General features: G+C 46.1%; 2 protein-coding genes across 3 annotated transcripts in view; both read right to left on the bottom strand.

Annotated features, from left to right (window-relative positions):
* Positions 1 to 1119: 1119 nt before the first annotated feature.
* LOC127033054 (CMRF35-like molecule 3) overlaps positions 1120 to 25274 on the bottom strand; it is a 41068-nt gene continuing 16913 nt past the window's right edge. Inside the window, exon 9 of the transcript XR_007769016.1 lies at positions 1120 to 2566. The gene's annotated coding sequence lies outside the window, so the exon portion shown is untranslated. The remainder of the gene's footprint in view (positions 2567 to 25274) is intronic.
* Positions 2559 to 24814, bottom strand: LOC127033056 (CMRF35-like molecule 3). Of its 2 annotated transcripts, none has more exons than XM_050920863.1 (7): positions 24785 to 24814; positions 14403 to 14747; positions 10859 to 10949; positions 9887 to 9996; positions 5180 to 5232; positions 3325 to 3465; positions 2559 to 2980 (listed from the first exon to the last, which is right to left on the bottom strand). In XM_050920863.1, the coding sequence occupies exons 1-7, from the start codon at positions 24804 to 24806 to the stop codon at positions 2831 to 2833; spliced, it is 912 nt and encodes a 303-aa protein (XP_050776820.1). In that variant the 5' UTR covers positions 24807 to 24814; the 3' UTR covers positions 2559 to 2830. The 2 variants fall into 2 exon arrangements, with proteins under 2 accessions (XP_050776820.1, XP_050776819.1); XM_050920862.1 differs by lacking the exon at positions 24785 to 24814 and adding an exon at positions 18609 to 18789.

Genomic DNA, 25274 nt, shown 5'->3' with positions numbered 1-25274 from the left:
CAGAAGCCCAGCAGGCTCCCTCTGCCTGTAGAAGGAGATGGGTCTGGCTGCATTGAGCTAGACACAAAGTACGTGAGTGAAGCAGGGCTGGGGAAAGGCAGAGTTGCTGGGAAGCTCTAGCCTGGAAAGGCCCAGGTTGCGGCGTAGCATAAGGCCAACAGTTACTGGGGGTTGCAGAGGGCAGCCCAGGAGTAGGCTAAGACAGCAGGTCCAAACCCTCCTTGCCAGTGATGAGTAGGCTGATACTGCAGTCTGCCCCAGGGTGCAGCAGCTAGACAATGACTGGCAATAGCCTGATACTGTGGTGAGGTGGGAACAGTGGGTGGGGGTTCCCTGAGGAGGGGAGACCCTAAGACTGAGGGGTGACTGCTAGGGGCAGGTAAAAGGGCACCGGGTCTAGGGAGGGACATGGGGGCCAGAGGACAGGTGGTTCACTGGCCTGAAGAGGGTGCTCTGGAGCTGGAACTGAGCTAATTCCTGAGGACAACCAGCAGGAGGCACTGCAGGGGTGAGTCCACACGTCTACACTTACATAGTTCATTATTTGAATACAATTGAATGCAATTGAATCATTTTTTGTGTCATTTCCTCTTTTGTATTTTTTTTGGTAAATTATAAAAACTTTTGAGATTGCAGCTTTATTTTTGAAATGTTCACTAACACTACTACATACTTCAACTCAAAGGGTGCAAAATACAAGTTTGCCCAGGGTGCCATTTTCCTGATGGTTAGTGCTGCTGCGGCTGGCCTGTGCTAGGTGACTCGGGCTAAGGAGCACAGCTACGGGGCTGTGTAATTGTGGTATAGACATGCGGGCTCATGCTGTAGCCTGAGCTCTGGGACCCTCCCACCTTGCAGGGTCCTGGAACCCTGGCTCTGGCTCTAGCCCAAGCCTGAACACCTACAGTGCAGCTAAACAGACCCTTAGCCTGAGCCATGCGAGCCCAAGTCAGCTGACACGGTTTTTAATTGCAGTGGAGACCGGTGGTTCTCAATCCGTGGCCCACAGGCTGCTTCTGGCCCAATCAGCTGCGGCCCATCTGACATCCTCAGCAGGGCTGTCCCTACCCATAAACAAAGTATGCAGCTGCTCCAGCCCAAGCCCCACCTCTTCCTGTGCCACACCAGCCCCGCCCCCACTCCACCCCTTCGCGAAAGCCCCTGCCCCTGGTCCGCACCTCCCCTTCTGCTCCCCTGAGAACTGCAGCAGAGCCGTGCCTGCACGCACTGGCAACGGGAAGTGCAGTAGCCGAGCCCCAGCCATGCTACCGGTGCGTGCTGGGGGTGGTTCCCCTCTGCCTCCCAAGCCAGCCCCACCCCTGATCCTTAGGGCCATACAAGTAGTATATATATTGTGTGGATGTGGCCCACATAGCACACAGAGAGCTGAATATGAGGCCTACAGTGGTAAATAGGTTGAGAACCACTGGTGTAGACATATCCACTGAGGCTTCAGCTCTCTGTGTGTCTACATCACTAATTATTTCTATATGGCAGCACTGATATTGTCCCTCCCCCTCAAGCATTCAAAAATCATGTGTAGGGCCTCAGCAACCATGAGATTGGTTTTAAAATCTCAAGAGTTTTTGTTCATTTAAAGATGCCTTTGGGGTTCTTTTTTAATCTTCCACTTTTTGAAACCTAAGGGTGCACTTGGGTCACCTTTCAATTTTTTCTCTGCTGTGGGGTGGGCTAGAAACATATTGTTTCTTTTCTAAGGAAAGCTGAGATTCTCCCATCATCCCAAGAATCCAGGAGTTGAGGCTTTAAACAAAGCAGCGAACATTGTGAGACTTGCACTAGAACCATGAGAGCTGGTAATATTGGGGCAGCCGAGCAGATCTGGTGGGAGCTGTGCAGGGAGGAGGGTTATCATGGAGGTGTTGGGCGACAGAGTTTAAAGAAGAGTGGAGCTCCTGTGGGCAAAATAGAGAGAAGGAGCCAATTCCTGACTCCCCACCACTCCAGCATCATGACTCAATGTGGGGTTACTGGAGGTGCTAGGGGGTGGATGGTACGAGGAACCCTAGTGGTGCACATGGTGGAGATGAGGCTAGAAAGTCTAGGGTGAGACCATTATCTCTCGTGTCTTTCATACAACACTTCTGTTCCTACACTCTAGAATGATATTGGTCTTGTGTTCAAATTCTTTACATGTGTCCCACGGGGTAGTTAGGATCAAAGATGAAGATGTCCAAAAAGAACATCTGGGAATGGGCTCTCAATCTTTTCATTATAACCTGTATAAAATGGGGGAATCCATGTGCCCTTCTTCTTCTCAGCCACTGTGGTAACGTGGGATTGGGGGTAAAAAGATTCCATCACAATTAACTCCACGCTGGCTGGGGAAATGAAGGACAAAGCTGTTTCCTTCTGCCTTGTCTTCCCATTGTTATTTCCGCACCCTCCCTGAGGCTCTGTTCCCCATATCACCTCCAGCCAAAGAGTTGCCTCATCAGCCTGAGGTTCTGACCCCAGAACCAAGCTCCTTTGCACCAAGTGAGTTTTATGAGCAATTATGTGGCGCTGCAGCAGAGAGATGCCACAACGAGCACCAGAGGAATACCTCCGGCCCTTCAGGAACTGGAGCCACCAAGACTTTGTGCAGTTTCAAGCTAATGTTCAGGAAAGGAGAAGTACTTTGTAGTAGCTGTTGGCCCCCAGTACATTTCTGAAGACAATCATGCTGGAAGTGGGACCTCCCCACCACATCTTGCTGCTGTCAGATTGCTCAGCAGAAGGAGGGCAGAGGGAATGCCAGTCTGGAAGTTTCATGGAACAATAGGAAAATAAGGATGAGCTGCTAAATATCCCGTGAATAGGAAGGGCTTCAGCCTGCAGCTTTTCTCCCACACTTTGCATGATGACAAATCATGGGGGGACGGGATGTGACTGAGTACATATTGACGTAGGTGTCCTGCTGATCTGTGGCTGAGCAGTCCTGTGGACCAGAAAAAACTGCTTTTCTCTGTCCTGAAACCTGAAATAAGGACACCATGAATCAGAGAGAAGAAACGACAAGAAGAGAAGCTGGAGTAACTTGGAGCAGGCCCAGGCAGAAGACAAGAACCTTGCAAACCACAGCTGATTTCTCCAAGTGACTCCTGGCTTTAATTAGGTTGTGCCTGGCTGAAGGGTTCACGAGATGCTGCTACTGAATACGGCTGGTTATTGGTAAGAAAGAGGAAGAGGGAAGGTTTTGCCCCTGGACTGGAGCAGATTCCCTTTTGGAACAGTGTCCTCCAGGCCTGGACGTGAGGGAGTCTCAGGACGGGGGAGTGCACCCTCCAGCAGCAGTGTGCTGTCACTGGGTTTCCTTCCTACCTGACTCCTCTGCGGGATCATGCTTTCATACTCGGACTCCGGATCGGCTGAGCTGGGCAGGTGTTGCTCGTTCATAGAGATTGCCATCTGGCCCGCGGCAGCAGGATCTGATGCACTGAAGGGAGGGTTGTGCCCAGGATTCTGAAACAGACATGGGAGTTGCTTGGAGCAAACAGGAAACTCCAAGGGACCCCTCTTACCAAAATGCCACACTAAGGAGCTAGAGCGGTGGAGTTGGCAGGAAGTGACTCCTTCCCTGTACTGCCCTAAGCTGCAGCCATGTAAAAATGGTGCCCTTTCTGTCTGAGTCTAAGTAATGACCCCTCCCCCTTCACACCGGTTATCAGCAGGGCTGGGAATTTCCTGCTAAAAGCACAAGTCTCTGAGGTGAGTGTGACCCAAGGAACTCTGGTGCCAAGTTCCAGAGGGCACTGGGGTTTACAGAGGGTTTACAAGGATCCCCTGGGTCAGATATATGCAAGATACTTCACTGACGGATGACATGTGACATCTCTGCCGAACTCCAGTTGCCCATTGGTCCTCAATCATTGCAAAATGTGCGTGTGGATAATATTTAAGGAGTTATGTATCTATACAGAAATTGTTCTTAAGGTCTTGGAATTAAGGCAGGTCACCAGCAGGTGACACACCTCAGAGATGTTTCTTGCAGGCAGGAGGTAATAGATACCTATCTTCCTGTCTGTCAATTTGGATACTATGTATCATATGCTGCACACTGTGTGCCCATTTATACCCAGAGCTGGAGAGGACTGAGAAACTGTGAAGTCTACAAGCAAGGAAATCTACAGGAATAAACAAACAGCCTGGGGAGAGGAGTGTCCTGTTTATGAATAAAGACAAAAGATTGTCCCTTGGAGTACAAAGTGATACATTGGATCCTTCACCTGGGAGGCAAACTGACAGCGAGCTTGTCTCATGAAAGGGGAAAACAGCCAACCTGGGTGTAAGGTGCTGTACAGATTTAGAGTGAGCAACACTCTGCGAGATATGAGAGCAGCTTGTTCATTAAGTCTAGGCTCCAGACTGCATTAGGATTTTGTTTTATATGTAACCGTTTGTTTCCAATATCTGCTGTAGTGAGGGGGTTTGGCTCCCCACCACCCCAGAGCAGGTCGAGCCCCGGCTAACCCTAGTACACCTCCGTTTGCTGTTCTTTGAATTTCTCTGCTTTGTTAACTAAACGTCTCTAAGCCCTGTTTGTTCAGTGGAGCAGTGACCTGAGGGGGAACTGGCCAGCTGGGGTGGGATGTTCTTTGGAAGTGGTGAATCTGAGAGCACAAGTCTCCAGCGAATCTGGGGCTGGACACTCCAGGGTGATGCTTGGAGGGTTCAAGGTTTGGAGTGTACCTACCGCTAACCTGTAGCGGAATAGCAAGGCCTGTGGGGCCTAGAGGGGAGGGATTGTGTTGCCTGTGGCTGGTGGATTGGGGAGCTGCCCCATGACAGGCACAGACAGGCCTACCTCATGCTAAGGGCAGGGGGTAACGAGATGCCCCACAATTCTGGGTACTGCTGGGAAATGTCACACTGAGCTACAATAATAATTCCCGTGGCTGGTAGTGGTAGCATGTGCTTAACTTCTTATGTGAACCAGCCACTAGAGGGAGAGAGACACCTTCTGTGCTAGTGTAGATTGACTCTAGCCTATGACATTATACTTTTCCTAGGACGGATTTTAGTAGCACTAAGTGAATGGTGATGGTGTGTCACCTTTTCAGGTGCTCAGTAATGCGTGAAATACTCTAATCTCAGAGAGCCACTGACAATCCACTATTCTATCATGTATAAGTTATTGTACTATGCTCATCACCAGCTACCCGACAGCCTATCTTACCGGGTTATAGAGATAGGCGTTCTTATCCTTTTGTCCTGTTGTGTCCTCAAGGGCTGAAAGAATCAGAAACAGGAAATAGATCAAGCTGCTGTAAAGTTATTTTTATTTTTGGCTAGGCCTTTCTAAGGCTCTTGTTGTGGTAGTATCCTGCACCTAGGGTGACCAGATGTCTCGATATTATAGGAACAGTCCTGATTTTTGGATCTTTTTTTTAATATAGTCTCCTATTACCCCATACCTCCGTCCTGATTTTTTACATTTGCTGTCAGGTCACCTTACCTGCACCCTAGATGCAATGTCAGGGAAGCAAAGCCTTCCTAGGACCGAGTATTACTACAGTCTCCATCTGGAAGCTTTTGAAAAGGAATTTGTCAATCATTGGACTGTATGTGTATGTAACTCACTGGGGGACTGTCCTGTGTCACATGGACCCAGCTTTGTAGATCTAAATGAACCAGGTCAGCTTTTGAGAACAAACACAAACCCAGCCCTCTGGATCAGCTCTGCAAGTAGTGCACAGATCCCTAGTGCTTTGCAGCACCCAGGGAAGGTGGTAGTGTCAGCTCCTTGGTGGGCTACACTCCTGCTCCCATGGCTCAGGAAGCCTTTCATCACCAACACCATGAGGTTAGGGCTCTGTGGATGTGTCTGGCAAGGAGAGACATCCCCAGTGTCTTTTTAGAGCTCTCCAAGTCTCTGGGGACTGTTTCCCTTTCAGGATTAGAAGTTTGGCGCAGAGTCTTGAAGTTATTTAGGCTCCTAATTTGTTAGAAACCTAAGTCCCTTTGAGGATCTGGACCTTTCTGCTTTGAGAATTCCTCTTTCATGCAGCATGCAAATGAGAGAGACAGAGAGCTACAGATGGGGAGTGGAGGTGAAAGGTCAGTAACATTTTTCTGTCTCTAACTGGCAGCTGCAGCGTTCCTGCTGATCTCAGCCCAGAATTAAAAAAAAGAAGAACCCTGTGCTGTACCCCCACATAGGGGGCTAACAGTGCAGTGTGGCTGCAGCTCAGATGAAGCTGAGAGGGAAGATTAGCATTGTCCAATAAAATGTGGTCTTCTAGACTTCATTTACATGCAAAAATTGCTCTGGTTTAAATTAAATCAGTTCAAAACCTGATTTAGATAAACCAGGGCAGATCTCTGGTTAGACTTGTATTTCAGTATGAGAATGACTTGCTTCAGTTTAGTTTAAATGAATATGAAACTGGCTTAAATTAAATCCATCTAAGACGCACTTAAACTGAAATGAATAAATCATTGTGGAAAATGTGGAAATGACAGAGGTGCTTAATGACTTTTTTGTTTCGGTTTTCACTAAGAAGGTTAGTGCTGATTGGACGTCTACCAGTGAATGCCAGTGAAAATGAGGTACGATCAGAAGAGACTAAAATGGGGAAAGAACAAGTTAAAAATTACTAGACAAATTAGATGACTTCAAGTCACCAGGGCCTGATGAAATGCATCTGAGAATACTCAAGGAGTTGACTGAGGAGATATCTGAGTCATTAGAAATTTTCTTCGAAAAGTCATGGAAGACAGGAGAGATTCCAGAAGACTGGAAAAGGGCAAATATTGTGCCAATCTATAAAAAGGGAAATAAGGACAATCCAGGGAATTACAGGCAGTCATCTTAACTTCTGAACCCGGAAAGATAATGGAGCAAATAATTAAGCAATCAATTTGCAAACATCTAGAAGATAATAAGGTGATAAGTAACAGTCTACATGGATTTGTCAAAAACAAATCCTGTCAAACCAACCTGATAGCTTTCTTTGACAGGGAAACAAGCCTTGTGTATGGGGGAAAGTGGTAGATGTGGTATATCTTGACTTTAGTAAAGGTTTTGATACTGTCTCACATGACCTTCTCATAAACAAACTAGGGAAATGCAACCTAGATGGAGCTACTATAAAGTGATGTGACAAAGTTCCTCCTCTACCTTGGTGGGTCCTGTGCTTATTGGCAGATTTTCTCACCTCAGTGATCTTCCCCACAGTCTGGATCAACTCTTCCTGTGTCTGATCAGCAGTTGGGAGGTTTGGGGGGAACCCAGGCCCACCCTCTACTCCAGGTTCCAGCCCAGGGCCCTGTGGATTGCAGCTGTCTATAGAGCCTTCTGTAACAGCTGCATGGCAGCTACAACTCCCTAGGCTACTTCCCCATGGCCTCCTCCAAACACTTTCTTTATACTCACCACAGGACCTTCCTCCTGGTGTCAGATAACACTTGTACTCCGTAGTCCTCCAGCAGCACAGCCTCTCACTCTCAGCTCCTTGTGCCTCTTTCTCCCAGCTCCTCACATGCACTTCCTCTCCTCTAGCTCTCCCCTCCTTGACTGGAGTGAGCTCCCTTTTAAACCCAGGTGCCCTGATTAGCCTGACTTGATTGGCTGCAGGTGTTCTAATCAGCCTGTCTGTCTTAATTGGTTCTATCAGGTTCCTGATTACTCCAGTGCAGCCCCTGCTCTAGTCACTCAGAGAACAGAAAACTACTAAGCCAGTGACGAGTATATTTTCCCTCTACCAGACTCCTGTACCACACTGGCCTGGGTCTGTCACAGTGGGTGCAAAACTAGTTGGAAAACAGTTCCCAGAGAGTAGTTATCAGTGGTTCACAGTCATGCTGGAAGGGCATAACCAGTGGGGTCCCACAGGGATCAGTTCTGGGTCTGGTTCTGTTCAATATCTTCATCAATGATTTAGATAATGGCATAGAAAGTACACATAAAGTTTGCGGATGATACCAAGTTGGGAGTGGCTGCAAGTGCTTTGGAGAATAGGATTAAAATTCAAAAAGATCTGGACAAACTGGAGAAATGGTCTGAAGTAAATAGGATGAAATTCAATAAGGACAAATGCAAACTACTCCACTTAGGAAGGAAGAATCAGTTAAACACATACAAAATGAGAAATGACTATCTAGGAAGGCATCCTGCGGAAAGGGATCTGAGGGTCATAGAGGACCACAGCCTAAATATGAGTCAACAGCATAATGCTGTTGCAAAAAAAGCAAACATCATTCTGGGATCAACTATACTCATACAAAATGAGAAATGACTGTCTAGGAAGGCATACAGCGGAAAGGGAGCTGAGGGTCATAGTGCACCACAACCTAATTATGAGTCAACACTGTAACGCTGTTGCAAAAAAAGCAAACATCATTCTGGGATGTATTAGCAGGAGTATTGTAAGCAAGACACAAGAAGTAATTCTTTTGCTCTACTCTGTGCTGATTAGGCCTTGATTGGAATGTAGTGTCTGGTTCTTGATGCCAGATTAGTGGAAGGATGATCATGTGAACAAATTGGAGAGAGTCCAGAGAAAAGTGACAAAAATGATTAAAGGTCTAGAGAACATGATCTATGAGGGAAGATTGAAAAAAAATGGGTTTGTTTAGTCTGGAAAAGAGAAGACTGAGAGGGGACATGATAACAGTTTTCAAGTATATAAAAGGTTGTTAAAAGGAGGAGGAAGAAAAATTGTTGTTCTTAACCTCTGAGGACAGGGCAAGATGCAATGGGCTTAAATTGCAGCAATGTTGGTTTAGGTTGGGCATTAGGAAAAAATTCCTAACTGTGAGTGTGGTTAAGCACTGGAATAAATTGCCTAGGGAGGTGGTGGAGTCTTCATCATTGGAGGTTTCTAAGAGCAGGTTAGACGAACATCTGTCAGGGATGGTTTAGATAATCTTTAGTCTTGCCACGAGTGCAGGGGAATGGACTAGATGACCTCTCGAAGCCCCTTCCAATTCTCTGGTTCTATGATTGTGTTATTTGTATTATTGTAGGGTCTAGAAGCGCCAGTCATGGCTGAGGACCCCTGCTGTGCTAGGTGCTCTACAAACACAGAACAAGGAGACCCAAAGTACAATCTAAATAGAAGACGAGGGACAACAGATGGGTTCTGATAGACAGGGGAGCACCAGGAAACTCTGTGACAATAGTTGCCGACATGATAGGCCACGGTCTCCACACACCAGCAGCCTTATAAATAAAGAATAAAATAAATGTCTACAGAGACTTTGCTCCAGTTTAGCTCAATCATTTCTTGACCCAATTTTAAGATAAACTGGTGCAGCTTTGTTTGGTTTGACTCTTTTTGCTGAGGCAGTGATTGCACCCCTTCTGGCAGAGGGGAAGGAGGAAAAGACTTTGTCAACTGTTTCCCTGTTATTAGTACCCATCAGACCCTGGCAAGCCCAGCTGCAGCGGATTGAAAGTCACAGGATTACCAGGACCTGAGACAGCATGGGGCTTGTGGGTAGATAGCTTTGCAGGAAAAACTGAGAATCACTACAGGCCAGAGGAGCAGTTCTTAGGAGCAGCTGATGAAATCAAGAGGAGTTTATTTCTGTGTTTCTTTTGCTGAGTGTTAATGACTCTTATTTAACTGATTTCTACTTGGTCAAATACCACTGGCTTGTTTGCTTTTTAACTAGCCTGCTGCTGTATCGAGCTAGGTACCTGCTCCATCACTGTGGCTGGGGCTGGGCGTGCCGTGGGGATCTGCCAGTTTGAATGGCCACGTGACCTGCTGCATGGAGTAACTGACTAAGTACATAGGAATTTAGAGAGTGTCTGTCTTGTGCTGTTATTTTGGTGACAGGGACAGTATGGTCCTTAGGAAGGAAGCAAAATGATCGCGCTGCACCATCTGGAGAATGAAGTGATACTTACTAGCAAAATTGATCATAGAATTTTTACCTTTTCTCCTCCTCTGTGATGCTCTTTTAAACTTTACAGCAATGAACACAATCAAAAGTAGAACCAGCAGGATGGATGGGATCAGGATGTAGAGGACAAGGTTTGGAATACTAGGCAAAAGAGAAGAGAATGTTTGTTTCTACTCTTAACGGTCACACTTTGTTATATAAAGATTAGACATAGATCTTGCTCCCCTCTCAAGTTGTTGGAAGGGGTGGGTAAGTATTAGCCAACCCCTATTTGTTTTTTACAACTGGGAAACTGAGGCACAAGTACAGTGACTTGCGTCAAAGAAGCACATTGAGTCAGTTGCAGATCTGAGGCTGACACCTTGTGATGTTGGATTTCAGCATCAAACTGAATAAACAGAAACCATTCAGCAAAGGAAAATTTGGCAATCTAAAGCAGTTCCAGCTGTCCTCTCTGCACAGCTGGGTTTAAACGTGTACTGGGGCCTAGGTCTTTAAAGACATTTAGATGTCTAACTCCCCCTGACCTCAATGAGCATTAAGCACCTAAATATATCAGAGGATCTGGGCCCAGGTGACCGGAGACATGAGTTTGCTGGCTTCAGTATAGTGCCTAACAAAGGTCTGAGCTCAGGAAAAACCTACAGAGTGTGACAGCAGTGAGTGCGATACAGTAAAATGCAATGGAATTCATCTTCCAGGGCAGAAAATAGTTTGCAGGACAGAAAGGACTGTAGAACAGCAGGACTGTCTGGCTCTGACTTAGATCATAAATGCCCCGTCTCAACTCATGAACTCAGCTAAAAATCCTTTTCTTCAATGCCTCTTTTGTGCAGAGACCTGAGAGTTCTAGAATCATCCGTCTGCGTGAGTTTGACTTAAAGCCTTGGCCTCTGTAGGGATTGTAGCCTGGACTTTGAGCACAATGTAGAAACCCCAAACCTTCCCTAGAGTTGGTGAAAGGAGACCTCACAGTACCTCTAGCATGAGTTTGAGCACTCACCCGGCAAGAACATCTACTTCAGGAAGAGTCCATGAGGAGGTGGCAACAGTCAGGTCCTTTTCTGATGTCGTCGGTGGTGAGGTAGGAACAGCTTCAAATGAAAGCAAACAGAGCTGTATTACCAAGCCCTTGTTCATTGATTTCGTGTTCGAGCCGGCACCTGTCTTCATCGTGGCTGGGCTATTAAAGCTCCTTGAGGTGTGTACTAGCTAGGCCATTCCAAGCGGAGAAAGGCGGTGTGGTGTTGTGTTAACACAGTAGCTGTAATTCTGTATCCTAGGCCTGGTCTACACTAGGGGGTGAGGGTTGATGTAAGATATGCAACTTCAGCTACGGGAATGGCGTAGCTGAAGTCGAAGTATCTTATTTCGACTTACCTGCTGTCCTCACGGCACGGGATGGACAGCCACAGCTCCCCCTATTGACTCCGCTACTGCTGCTCGCCCTGGTGAAGATCCGGAGTCGACGGGAGCACGTTCGGGGATCGATATATCGAGTCTAGATGAGACGCGATATATCGATCCCCAATAAAACGATTGCTACCCGCTGATCCAGCGGGTAGTGTAGACATATTCCTACTTCAACTGCTGATGGCCCCCAGTGACATAATGGATAGATAGAGATATAGATAGATAGATATAGGTACACACACACACACACACACACACAAACACACACAGAGCATGAAAATATGGGAGTTGTCCTACCAACTCTAAGAGGCTAATTAAGAGAAAAAACTTTTGTAGTGACAATCAAGATAGTCCAGTACAGACAGTTGGACAAGAGGTGTGAAAATACTTAACATGAGGAAATAGATTCAATGTTTGATCCATTCCACACATTGAATCTATTTCCCCATTTTAAGTATTCTCACACTTCTTGTCCAACTGTCTGTACTGGGCTATCTTGATTGTCACTACAAAAGCTTTTTTTCTCTTACTTCATTAGCCTCTTAGAGTTGGTAGGACAACTCCCACTTTTTCATGCTCTCTGTATGTGTATATATATCTCCTCGCTATATGTTCCATTCTATACATCCTATGATATAGGCGGTAGACCACGAAAGCTTATGCTCAAATAAATTTGTTAGCCTTTAAGGTGCCACAAGTACTCCTGTTCTTTTTGCAGATATAGACTAACACGGCTGCTACTGGATGACTGGATGACTTAATTATCCATAAGAAGGTTGAATCCTGCTAGACTCTCAACCTCAATACCTTGTCATAGTGAGTTCCATGGGTTAATTATGCATTATGGAGACTACATTCCCCTCTTATCAGACATAGATTTGTTGCCTTTAAAATGCATTGGCTATCCCCTTGTTCTCCTGATGATTTTGCTGTCTCTTCTCTCCTCTTTGCTGTATCTTAGAGAGCTGGAGTATTTTATTATGGTCCATTTCTTAGTCACTGCTCAAGGAATAGGGTTAGCAATGAAAAACCAGAGAAGCTTTCACTGAGGGAAAAGATACTATGGTGAAAGGAAATTCCTGCAGACAGGCCCTGGCTTCTCCTCTCTTTCCCTCTGCACCTACATCTCAGTTCATGTTGTTCTTCACTCCATTCTGACACCCACTGGCAGAAATTGCACTGATCACTATAGGGCTGAATGGCCACCTCTATTTATTTTATAACTTACCTAACACAGAGCTCAGGAATATCTCGGCCCTACCTTCTCAGTGGATGACTTTAACAATTGTCAATGTGAGACTAGCTAATAACAAATAGTGAAGAATTCCTGTAAAATGTGACTTCTGGGACTAACAAGCATCTCTGTTAAAAGTCATGACACTTCTTTAAGATTGATGACTTTTGTTGTAAGTGTCCAGGAGACAGCCAAATATTCATGAATAATGACCCTGTCATTCATAGCAAAGTCTCTTTTTACCCCCTTTACTTTGCACAAAGCTTTTCAAATCAGTGGCATTTAAAACTACTCGCTTATCTCACCTCCGTCCCACCTCTCTGGGCCAGTCTTGATCCTGGGTCTAACTGTTCATCTGATTCCACAGTCCTCACTCAGGCAGACTCTGCATGAATTTCAATGGGAGTTTTGCCCGAGTAAGAACTGGAAGATGTAATGTGAGGCTGCATGCTCCAGCATTAATTCTTTCTCCTGCATGGGGGACGGGGTGGGGGGGAAATCAGACAGTTGTGTGGGAAAACCTAGGAAACAAGTGGGAGTTTCTCAAGGTTGTGAAGGGGGTGACGGAAGATTAGCAGATTTGGATAGTTCATGTCTGGATAAGACCCCCTCTATTCACCAAATACGTGCCCTTGGTCAAGACAAGACAAGAGCCACTTGTGACCCAGGGAGCCTCTCAATGCCATCTGGCACAGGGCACCACAGGCCATAATTCATGTCAGGCAAGACACACTCATTGCCCCAACACACTGTTGCTAGAATCTGTCTCTGAACGGTTTCATATATAGTATCCTATGCAAACTGGTAACAAGCTGCTCATTAATATTATTGCATGCTGGAGGTATGGGCAGTGTATAAAGAACTATAGATGTGCTGGAAAATATGTTCTTCAAAGGTGGTTTGCAACTCGTGCATAAACCCAGCCTGTCCCAGACAAAGAAATGTTGGTTGTGTCTCCAATCTGAACTAAGCTAGGTGATACCTCAGAGGACAATGGAAAGTACATCTACATATAAGGTAAACAATGCACCATCAAGCTTAACAAGGGACTGCTGGGGGCAGAGGGTGGAGACAGCTTAACAATCATGAGTGTGGATGGAGCCTGCACCCCCAGGGATGCCTTCCGACCACTTGAAACAGAGACTATAGACTTTGGGAAATATAAGCAGAAAGCCATTTTGGCATCCGTCACTCATGGGACACAAGAGGCCAGAGCTCTGGTAATGGGACAAAGGTGGCTCCTTCACCCAAGGGGGCTGATGTCTCTGGGAACTGACTATAGGTGAGAAACCTGCTTAGACCAAGATTGCAACTTGCCGAATTAAGTTTCAGTCGCTAGAAAGCGTGTTTTTGTTTTGTGTGACTTGTGTCTTCTGTTCTTCCTTATATCGCCTACATATCTGCTTTTTGTTAATAAAGCTGCTCTGGTTTTATTACAAATAAGGGTTGTGTATCAAACTGAGAGGTGAAATCCTCAGCTAAACTAACAGGCTGGCACATGTTCTGTCTCTTTGGAGCCAGCAAAGGCAATAACTTTTCTGTGAGTGTCCAGTGAGAGGGCCTGGCAGCCACTGGGGAGCATGGAGCCCAGCCTGTGAGGTCTCAATAGTGGGGTGATTAGCGTCGTGGCACTGGGAAGAGGCCAGGCAGTGCTGGGCAAAAGGCGCTGCGGGGAGCCGCAGAGGGGCTCGATGGCCGGTCTGGGAGCAGCCCCCGCCCTCCGGCCCCTCGCAGCCCCAGGCTGGGCCCTGCGCAGAGCGGGCTGCGGTGTTTGGCCCCACCCGGGTTACAGCAGATCTGCCGGTCTAGACACCTGCCCCCCTTTCCCGGCCCAGTGCCCCCCGGCCCTGCCCCGAGCCCGGCAGCACCAACACTGCTAGGGGGCAGCGCTGGGATTTACCTGGGGAGACGGTGAGTTCCACAGTGTCCCTGAGATCAGGCCCGGTTCTCTCTACCCCGCAGTGGTACGTGCCGGCGTCTGCCGGTGTCAGGTTCTCCACGGTCACGGTGAATGTGCGCTGGGTGTGATCGTCTCGGATGGAGACTCTGCCCCGCGTCACCTCCAACTCCGACCCATCAGTCTCGACGACGTGAAGCCAGTCGGAACAGAACAAACCTATCAAGCCTCCTTCCTGGCACCAGAACTTCGGATAATCCTCATAGCCCGCCCGGTACTGGCACCGCACAGCCACCGACCCACCCGTGGGGCCGTGTACTGCCCCGGGGCCCGTCACCGCCCAGCAGCCTGCAAGGGACAGAGACAGTGAGGCCCGGGTGACCTGCCCTCATGTGCCCGGGGATGGGGGGGAGGAAGAGTGATACTTCAGCATTTTGCAGGGCGGACAGGGGGATCAGAGTCTGCAGCTTCCAGCTTCACCTGTCCCAAAACCTGACTTTTTAAATCTGTGCAAAGGGACCAAGAGCAATTGCCCCTCCCCACTGGGGCTGCGTGGGAGCAGGTGAATGGGGCAGGAAAAATTCTATTTCAAAACAATATTTGGATTTTCCGTGTGGGAAAATTGAACATTGAAAGACAAGTCCAATTTCAAACTGACTTTTAAAAATGAAACTCTCTTTTTTTCATTTTCATCTAAAATGTCATTTTGTTTTGGTTTTCCATTTCAGGTTCATAGTTTGGGGGTTCTTCCCCTCTTCCTCCGCCTCCCCCAATGCTCCACTGTGATGCTCCAACATGCACCATGCTGGGATATCTCAGCAATGTATATCTGACTAGCTTAGCACTTTCTAAAATACAGTTTGGAAAGTGTTAGTTAAAAAGAGCTAGCTAGCTTGATCTAACATAATACCTATCAAAGCTAGTCTAGACAAGGGGTGAGAAAAGTGCTACCCCTCTATCCTGCAACTATTGACCCATGTGCTTCCTTTTAAGTGCAGGAGAACTCCTTTTGGTTTCATTGGCACTCATGCTTAGAGTAAATCAGTAGGATCAATCATGTTTTTAAAATTAAGTATGTGGAAGTGTTTCTAGGATTAGGCCCTACTTTGGTATTGTTTGGTTCACTTTTGTTACAGTTATTTATTTATTTAATTTGAAAAAGCAGCCTTTGAAAGTTGCTTGAAAGATACTTTGACGGTAAGGGCCATATCAGCAACTAGGTAGACAAAACACAGCCTAGAAAACTAATTATATCAAATACTTGATGGTGTCCCTTATATCAAGGTTTCAGTATGGCTTACCTTATCCCATCCTATTTTCGCATGCTCGTCACCAGAGCCAGTCAAATAGTTTGTTGTGAATATTTGTCACAAATTCTGGCTATCTTTTCGTCGAGTAGTTATCAGTGAATAAGGTTTTCCATTATTTAACTGTCTCTGCTGATAATGTTCTGAATAATTTTCCTCTTCAGCCAAAATTATCCTGGCTTTGTGTGAGACCAGAGACGATGTTTTTTGTGCAAAATCTCATCAGTGATTTTTAGTTCAGTCATTTTGAAAATACATTTTCCCCCATTTAAAAAAGTATTTGAGGGCTATTTAGGGGGCCTGTATCTAGTTCAGAAAGAGTACATTGAACATTTGAAACTTTCAGGAGGCTTAACCTGACTGTCTGACGCCCTCTAGTCTGAAATCCCTTTTGTTGTAGGGAGACACACAAAAGAACCTCCTAACCTATGAAGAATGGGGACTCAATTCACCATTGCCCTGCACCTCCTCTAGTCATTTACGCCAATGCAACGCGAGTGTAAAATGCTGCCATTCTGAGATTGTCACATTTGACAGCCACTTTGCATTGATGTAAATGACTACACAAGGTGTGAGATATGGTGAGTCAGGTCTTCCATTCCATGCACGTGTGGTGGGAACTTTTGGAGTAAAAGCTGCAATATTTAACTGTTGCAGATGGTTAATATCTTCAGTATTTCCAACCCTCAGGACTAGTCTACACTGGGAACATACATTGGCATAGCTACACCGCTCAGGAGTATGAAAAATCTACACCCTGAGAGAAGTAGCTATGCGAACCTAGTCCCCTGTGTAGACAGAGCTAGGTCAATGGAAGAATTCTTCTGTCAACCTAGACACCACCTCTTAGGGAGGTGGATTACCTGCACCAATGTGAGGGTTCCTCCCGTTGGCATAGGTAGTGCCTATAGTGAAGTACTACAGCGGCGTAGCTGTGACACAATAACAATTTAAGTATAGATATACCCAAGTGTAATCAAAAGTCATGAGTCAACATCCTCCCTGCCTCAATAATGAGATTGGCTTAAAAGTCATGAAGGTTTTTTTTTTTTAAAGTAATTAATGTGTGTTTGTTTTTCTTTGCCTTTTGGATTTTGAGTCTTTAGGTTGCACTTGGATCATGTTTTCAAGCTTTTTCTCTACAACTATGACAGATAGAAACATTTTTTAAATGAAAGCTGAAACTCTCCCCAAATCACAGGTATCTAGGAACTGGAGTGTTAAGAAAAAACACCAACTATTGAGAGAATTGCAATAAAACTGCAATAAATAGCAACACCGCAATCACCTAATGTAGACAGGGTGCACCAGTGCAAACGGTGTCTACATTAGGGGTTTGCTCCCGTGAGCTCACTCCTGGTGGCCCTCACCCTGGAGCTTCAGTTTGTTCTTAGCTCCATATTGTGGTGAAGTCCTGTTCCCCAAACCAGAGGCCTTGTCTCATCAGTGACTGATCAATCTTTCCCAGCTCTTATCTCTTTAGGGACCTTTTCTGGCTATAGGCCCTTTCAATAACTATTCCATTGTGTGTGTGTGTGTGTGTGTGTGTGTGTGTGTGTGTGTGTGGGCGCGCATGTGCGCGTGCTACATAGATAAATGATCACACACCAGGAACTTTAGCCACTGGTGCTGAATGTCCCCAATAACCAGGCAGGGGGAAGCAGTGCACTATTACCTACACAGTGATTCAGCTAGTTCCTACTATAATGTGATGCCGCAAAATGTACCAGGTTGGGATGCCACACCTACTGCAGAACTCATCTACAGTGTGATGTTGTCTCATAGAAAGTCTGAAAAGTTCCAAACTGTACTATTTGGTGCACTTTTGCAAACATTCTTTGAAAGATGTTCAGACTCTACAGTGATTAAATCAATTTTCTGTAGCTAGAAATAATCACACCCTATAGAATTAGTTAGAACTATCACATGGGTAGTGCCCCATATGGTCAAGGTTACAACATGACTTTAATTATAACTTCCTGTTTTCATATGTTCATAGCTAGAATTCATCTTATAGGAACATTGGAATAACCAAACTGGATGAGAGCCAACATCCAGTATTCTGTCTCCAACAGTGGCCAGGGACATGTGCTTAAGAGAAAAGTGTGAGAACCTGCAGTGTGCAGATGTGGGACAATCTGCCCCCCAGACCAGTCTCTTCCTGATCTGGAATAGCTAGACATCGCCTTAAGCCCAGAAGTGTGTGCTTTCTTTTCTTGTTCAAAATTTTGGTTGATGCTAATTTTGATAACTGCATATTCTCAATATCCATCTAAATCTCCAATCCCTTTTAGTATCTGGCTACATTTTTAGCCTCAATATTTGTTGCAAATAATATTGGTTGCAATGCTGGCAATGTTTTCATCAAATAATTGTAATGAATATTGTTTGCTGTTCTTTGTCCAGCTGTGCTGAGAAGGTTCTGAAAAATTCTCCTTTTCAGCTGAAATGTCCTTGTTTTGTCTTCATAGAAAACTTTCTCCACACAGACACAGATTGTGTGCTGAAATCTTTACTGTCCTGCCCACTTTGTAAGTTCTATCTCCTGGGTGAGTTAGAACCACAGCAAGAGCACAGCTGAGACTTTCAAGCTCTGTTGGTAAAGCTGGCAAACCCCGTGCAAACCCAATATTTACATTGTATTTCTAAAAGCAGCAAAGAGTCCTGTGGCACCTTATAGACTAACAGACATTTTGGAGCGTGAGCTTTCATGGGTGAATACCCACTTCATCGGATGCACCGACAAAGTGGGTATTCACCCACGAAAGCTCATGCTCCAAAATGTCTGTTAGTCTATAAGGTGCCACAGGACTCTTTGTTGCTTTTACAGATCCAGACTAACATGGCTACCCCTCTGATAATTGTATTTCTAGTGAGCCACAAAAAAACATGTCATTCTCACCTGGGAAAAGAATCCAAAGTAAAACAGAAAAAATCCTCATGGTCCTGGTTCCCTTGGTGGGTGAATCTCTCCTCTGGTAGATCTGGGTTCTCCAGGAGATCGCAGGGACCCTCTTCCTTTTGTGAGAGTTGAAAATGAAATGATAAGACTCACTGACCAGTTCTATGATGTCAAGCTTCTAGATGTGTCAGTCATCCCACGTCCCTCGGAAAAGGCTGCTTTTTCACTGTAGAAAGAAGTTGCCCAACCTGCATTCTCCGATGATTGGTGTTTGCTTCTTTTTTTAAAAAAAGGAGAAGCATGATTAAAGGAAGTGTCATATCTATGAGAGAAAAAGCTGGGCCACAGTTCCCATAATTTGAAGGTTTCTGAAAGGTTTTTCTGAGTGCCATGCTAAGACTTTGTCTACACTGCAGTTTAGCGGCGGACATAGCTACAGCGATTACAGATGAACTGGTGCAAACCCAGGTCTGCCAACTTCAAGCATTCAAAAATCACATGTTTTTTTTAAGAAACAACACCTTTTGGGATCTTCGTTTTTGTCTTCTGGCTTAGGACCTTTATGAGGCACGTCTGTGATTGTTTCAAACTTTTCTCCACAACCATAAGGACTAAAAACATACTTTTCTTTTAAAGCAAAGCTGAGATTCTCTAGTAATCACATGGCTCCAGGAGCTAGGTGCTTAAAGACAAGCACTAAATATCATGACACTTGTGATAAAATCACAGGAGTTGGCATCATACAAACTCCTAGTGTAGATCTGCTGCACCAGTGAAAATCATGTCCACAGTAGGGGTTCTGCTCCCTTAAGTTTCTTCCTTGTGGTCTTTTCTCTGGACCTTTAGGATGATTTTAAGCACATTCTAAGGCAAAGACCTGTTCCCTAGACCAGAGTCCTTGTCTCTTCAAAGCTGAGCATTCTTTCCTGTCTCCAATTTCCCTTGTGACCCTCCTGGCTATTGGTGTATTCTAGTGCCTGGAAGCAGGGGTGAAAGGTCACCTTAGAATCTGGGGATGCAATGGTTGCTTAAAGTCACCTTTGCCACCCCACCCCTGGGCTGCACCTCCTGGAGACAGAGCACAGAATTTCACCTGTCCTGGTCAGAGGTGGTGGTGTGAGGCTCGGGGATAAGTTCTCCCCGGCAAGCGAGAGAGGAGCTGACACCAACAGAGGCAGAGAATTCACCTCAACCCCCGCCTCCCATCAGCTCCCCAGCAGGATTGTAGCAAGGAGCCACCTTCACTTCCTGACTGTTCAGAAGGGAGGATTTTCTGCAGTGTGGTTGCAGGATTATCCTTCCTTACATAAGTCAGTGCAAGGCTGGTTCTGGCTGCCTGCCTACACAGGCAAAAGGCAATTTGAACATGGAAAGACCTTCTATATAGAGGCTGAGGAGGCAGTGAAGAGATGAAACTGCAGCTTCGGGGGAGCTGTAGAGCTGGCAAAGGAAACTGTGAGCAAATGCAATGCTAGAATTGCTGCTGCTAGTTGATCTATGAGCCTGAGGTGTCACTGTGGATTAGACTTTTCTCCCCAGGTCAGAGGCTTTATTTCCTCACTTGGAAAAATGCCTTCCGCCCTGTACTAGCAATATGCGCCCAGGTTATCTGTCTAATCTAGCTGTCTACAGACAATAGAGAAAGACTTCCTGTGGAGGCAGGAAATGACTAGTTAGTCAGACTTTTAAATATTCAGCTGTGCAGAGCTAAATTATAAAATGTATCCTGTATATAATCTCTCCTGTCCCCCCAAAACAAATCCTCAAAAAACAGTTTCCAAGAACTGGTGGGAGGTTGTGGTTTCCCAAATCCTTAATAATAATAAGTAAATACATTTCTGAGCTTTTAGGTGTTGCAACTAATGGTTTCAAGTATCAGAGGAGTAGCTGTGTTAGTCTGGATCTGTAAAAGCAGCAAAGAGTCCTGTGGCACCTTATAGACAAACAGCCGTATTGGAGCATGAGCTTTCGTGGGTGAATACCTGCTTCGTCGGATGCATGTAGTGGAAATTTCCAGGGGCAGGTATTGTGACAGACCCAGGCCAGTGGGGTGCAGGAATCTGGTAGAGGGCAAATATACTTGTCACTGGATGAGTAGTTTTCTGTTCCCTGAGTGACCAGAGCAGGGCCTGCACTAGAGTAGTCAGGAACTTGCTAGAACCAATTAAGACAGACAGGCTGATTAGATCACCTGCAGCCAATCAAGGCAGGCTAATCAGGGCACCTGGGTTTAAAAAGGAGCTCACTCCAGTCAGGCGAGGAGGAGCCAGAGGAGAGGAAGTGCGTGTGAGGAGCTGGGAGCAAGAGGCACCAGGAGCTGAGAGTGAGAGGCTGTGCTGCTGGAGGACTACGGAGTACAAGCATTATCAGACACCAGGAGGAAGGTCCTGTGGTGAGGATAAAGAAGGTGTTTGGAGGAGGCCATGGGGAAGTAGCCCAGGGAGGTGTAGCTGTCACACAGCTGTTACAAGAGGCACTATAGACAGCTGCAATCCGCAGGGCCCTTGGCTGGAACCCGGAGTAGAGGGCGGGCCCGGGTTCCCCCCAAACCTCTCAACTCCTGATCAGACACAGGAGGGAAGATCCAGACTGTGGGGAAGATCACTGAGGTGAGCAAATCTGCCAATAAGCGCAGGACTCACCAAGGTAGAGGAGGAACTTAGTCACAGTATATATATGCAAGCAAGAAGAAGGCTAGAGATAGCGAGGTTAGTTCAGTCAGGGAGGATGAGGCCCTCTTCTAGCAGTTGAGGTGTGAAAACCAAGGGAGGAGAAACTGCTTTTGTAGTTGGCAAGCCATTCACAGTCTTTGTTTAATCCTGAGCTGATGATGTCAAATTTGCAGATGAACTGGAGCTCGGCAGTTTCTCTTTGAAGTCTGGTCCTGAAGTTTTTTTTGCTGCAAGATGGCTACCTTTAGATCTGTTATTGTGTTTCCAGGGGGATTGAAGTGCTCTCCTACAGGTTTTTGTATATTGCCATTCCTAATATCTGATTTGTGTCCGTTTATCCTTTTCCGTAGAGACTGTCCAGTTTGGCCAATGTACATAGCAGAGGGGCATTGCTGGCATATGATGGCCTATATTACATCAGTGGATGTGCAGGTGAATGAACCGGTGACGGTGTGGCTGATCTGGTTAGGTCCTGTGATGGTGTCGCTAGTGTAGATATGTGGGCAGAGTTGGCATCAACGTTTGTTGCATGGATTGGTTCCTGAGTTAGAGTTACTATGGTGCAGTGGGCAGTTACTGGTGAGAATATGCTTCAGGTTGGCAGGTTGTCTGTGGGCGAGGACTGGCCTGCTACCCAAGGCCTGTGAAAGTGAGGGATCATTGTCCAAAATGGGTTGTAGGTCCCTGATGATGTGTTGGAGGGGTTTTAGCTGGGGACTGTATGTGATGGCCAATGGAGTTCTCTTGGTTTCTTTTTTGGATTTGTCTTGCAGTAGGAGGCTTCTGGGTACACGTCTGGCTCTGTTGATCTGTTTCCTTACTTCCTTGTGCAAGTATTGTAGTTTTTGAGAATGCTTGGTGAAGATTTTGTAGGTGTTGGTCTCTGTCTCAGCGGTTGGAGCAGAGTCCAGATTTTAAAAGTGGAGTCCAGATTTACACATAACCCTTCTGCCCCTCTGAGTTGGCCGCAACAAGGGCCGGGTTCAGTATCCAGGGGTTCCGTTTTAATAACACCATGCATAACCGGCTCAAGCCCCCACCCAGTGACCTGGGACACTCACATACCACACCCCCCTGGGCGCCTCTAGGAGGCAATACTTCCCCTCTCGCAAGCACGGAGTCTGAGTGTAGCAAAATCCTTTTAATAAAGGAAGGAAACAATGCGGCATCCCATTGGAGAAACACCACAAACAGGATTATAACACAAACCATAAACAAAACCCACCTCCAAGTACATCTGGCAATGTCCTTTTCCCCTTAAGGTCTTAAGTCCAATTACCCCAAAGTCCAACAACCCAAAAGTCTCTGGTCAGTGCCACCCCAGAATTCAAGAGTTTATCTGCAGAGTTTTACTCCCCCAGCCTGGGTGGAAATAGCTGGGGAGTCCACACAGGATGTTAACGGGCACCTTACATGGGCCAGGGCCAACTGCTCCGCCTTTCCGTGGAGTTCTGCTGCAGCCTTCACCACAACCCACTCCCCCACAGCAGCTGTGCCGATCCTCCAGCTGTCCCTGCAAACCACTTCACTCCATTCACTGTTCCATGGGCTGCTCCAACACGCTGCAAACTGCTCCGCTCTGCCAGCTGCTTAACGATAGGTCTTCAGGCTCCCCCCCTGCTTAACACAGCACTCAGTGATCTCAGCTCAGCCCCTTCAGTGATTTCAGCTCTTAGTAGGGGAGCCCTGGTGCTGGTGCACCATTGGCCCAACATGAATTCAGCTCAGCAGTCTCTAGATGGACTCCTAATGGAATCAAAATTAGCTCTACTCTTTAACATTGGAGAGAGGAGGATGAGCAATTGGTGTTCCAGGACCTCAAAAGGGGCCCATACCATCAGGCGCGCGCGCGCACGAGCACACACACACACACCAGTCCCCAACCTCTCTCTCCATTCATGGGGTTTTGGAACCCATGTCCCATGTTTAGCAAGTACCACCCAACTGAGGTTGAGTCATCTCTGTCACAAAGCAGTCCCACAGCTCCCCATTCACACAATCAGGGTAACAAACTTTTTTTTCCTCCTGCCCCAATAACAAAGAAATTGGGGATCCCAGAGCTGTGAAAATAATCATCCCAGTCTGCTGTGGACTTATGCGAAGTGGGGGGTGGATGCCAATGCAAATACTCGAAATCTCTTTCCGCACTCTTTGAAATTTTTGAAATTCTTTCCACACTCTCTACAATTCACCACCAGATGTCAGGGTAGCACTCATCCTGACTCTGCTTACATACACCTAGCTAAGTAAGATGAGAATCTTACCGATGCATACATTTTGAGTTCAGAAAGGACCCTGGGGATCATCTACTCTGAGCTCTTGCACAGCACAGGTCAGAGGATTTCACCCAGTGATTCCTGCATCCAGCCAAGTAACTTCTGGTTGAATGAGGGCATACTTTTTAGAGCAGTGGTTCTCATCCAGGGGTACATGTACCCAAGGAGATATGCAAAAGCTTTCCAGGGGGTACAGCCATTCATCTAGATATTTGCCTAGTTTTACAACAGGCTACATAAAAAGCACTAGCAAAGTCGGTACAAATTAAAATTTCATAGAGACAATGGCCTCTTTATACTGCTCTATATACTATAGACTGAAATGTATGTACAATATTTATATTCCAATTGATTTATTTTATAATTATATGATAAAAATGAGAAAGTCAGTAATTTGTCAGGAATAGTGTGCTGGGACACTTTTATATTTTTTTATGTCTGATTTTGTAAGCAAGTAGTTTTTAAATGAGGTGTAACTTGGGATACGCAAGACAAATCAGACTCCTGAAAGGGGTACAGTAGTCAGGAAAGGTTGAGAGCCACTGTTTTAGAGGGAGATCCGTTCTGGTTTAAAGCCCTCACTCCAGTGACTAGGTTGTTTCAATAGTTGATTATCGTCACTGTTAAAAATCTGTACCTTATTTCCAAGTTCAATTTCTCTAGGTTCAACTTCCAGCTATTGGATCTCATCAAGCCTTTGACCGTTAGATTAAACACCTCTGCAGCATCAGACATCTTCTCCTTTTGTAGGAGTTCCCTGTGCAGTGCAAGATGGTATAATTTTGGGTTTACCTTTCAAAGGGGATGTAACTGGGCAGTTCCTTAGCTGAGCCTTCCCATATACAGCTGATCTCAGCATCTGTGTGAAGCTGCAGCTGGATGTGGCCCTACCTGTGTGCTGGTAAAAGTGTCAGACCAGGAGCATGTCTGCAGCTTGTCACGGCATTACAGGGGGAGTGGGAGCCCAGGCTGGTGGGTTGGGGGGCTCAGTGGTACCCCAAATCCAGGGGGGAACCCATCACAATGAGCCTTTGCCAATAATTTTGCTTTGAGATCTATCATTTAGCCAGTTTTTAAATCTTTTAATGGGTCTTACATGCCCTATTTCCTGAAGTCCTCAAAGTCTTCTTCCTAATAATACCCACCAATCCTAGAAGCAAGAAGAACCTGAAGGGGGAACTTAATTCCTTCCAGTTCCACTCACACCCAGTGTCCATTTCAGGCTCACCTGGAAACAGCAGCTCATTCATTATCAGGATCCTCGTTATTGCTCTGGTTCTCAGTAGGAGACTCACTGCAAGTGACTCTCTCTCCAAACAATCCTGCTTCTGGGCGTTAGAAGGCGCAAGCACATCCCTGCATTCTACACTGATAACCTGAGTCATGTTGTCCAGTACTGAAATGAAGAAATAGCTGAGAGATCAGGACCCTGTTTCCTTCCAAGAAGGCTTGTACAGTATGTGCAGAAGGGTGCGAGGTGGCTGCTATTTTAGTTGTTGTGGTTGTATTGTCAGTTTCAGTGAACTTCAGCTGCTTTTTATAAAGTAATAACCAACTATACTGGCATGACAGCATCAGGGCTATGGGAAGTCATGGGACTGGAAACAAAATAATCCCATGATGCACTTAGTGAACTTTTGAATGTTGCTATTTTTGCTGGTTTCTCTTCAACTCAAACGTGCACGTTCAGGAAATGGTGATGGTTGGCTGCTGTTTGA

The sequence above is a fragment of the Gopherus flavomarginatus genome, chromosome 12 (genome assembly GCF_025201925.1).
Source record: "Gopherus flavomarginatus isolate rGopFla2 chromosome 12, rGopFla2.mat.asm, whole genome shotgun sequence".
Classification (NCBI taxonomy): domain Eukaryota; kingdom Metazoa; phylum Chordata; order Testudines; family Testudinidae; genus Gopherus; species Gopherus flavomarginatus.
The sequence above is the reverse complement of the archived record's forward strand: the minus strand, read 5'-3'. Positions and strand labels throughout refer to the sequence as shown.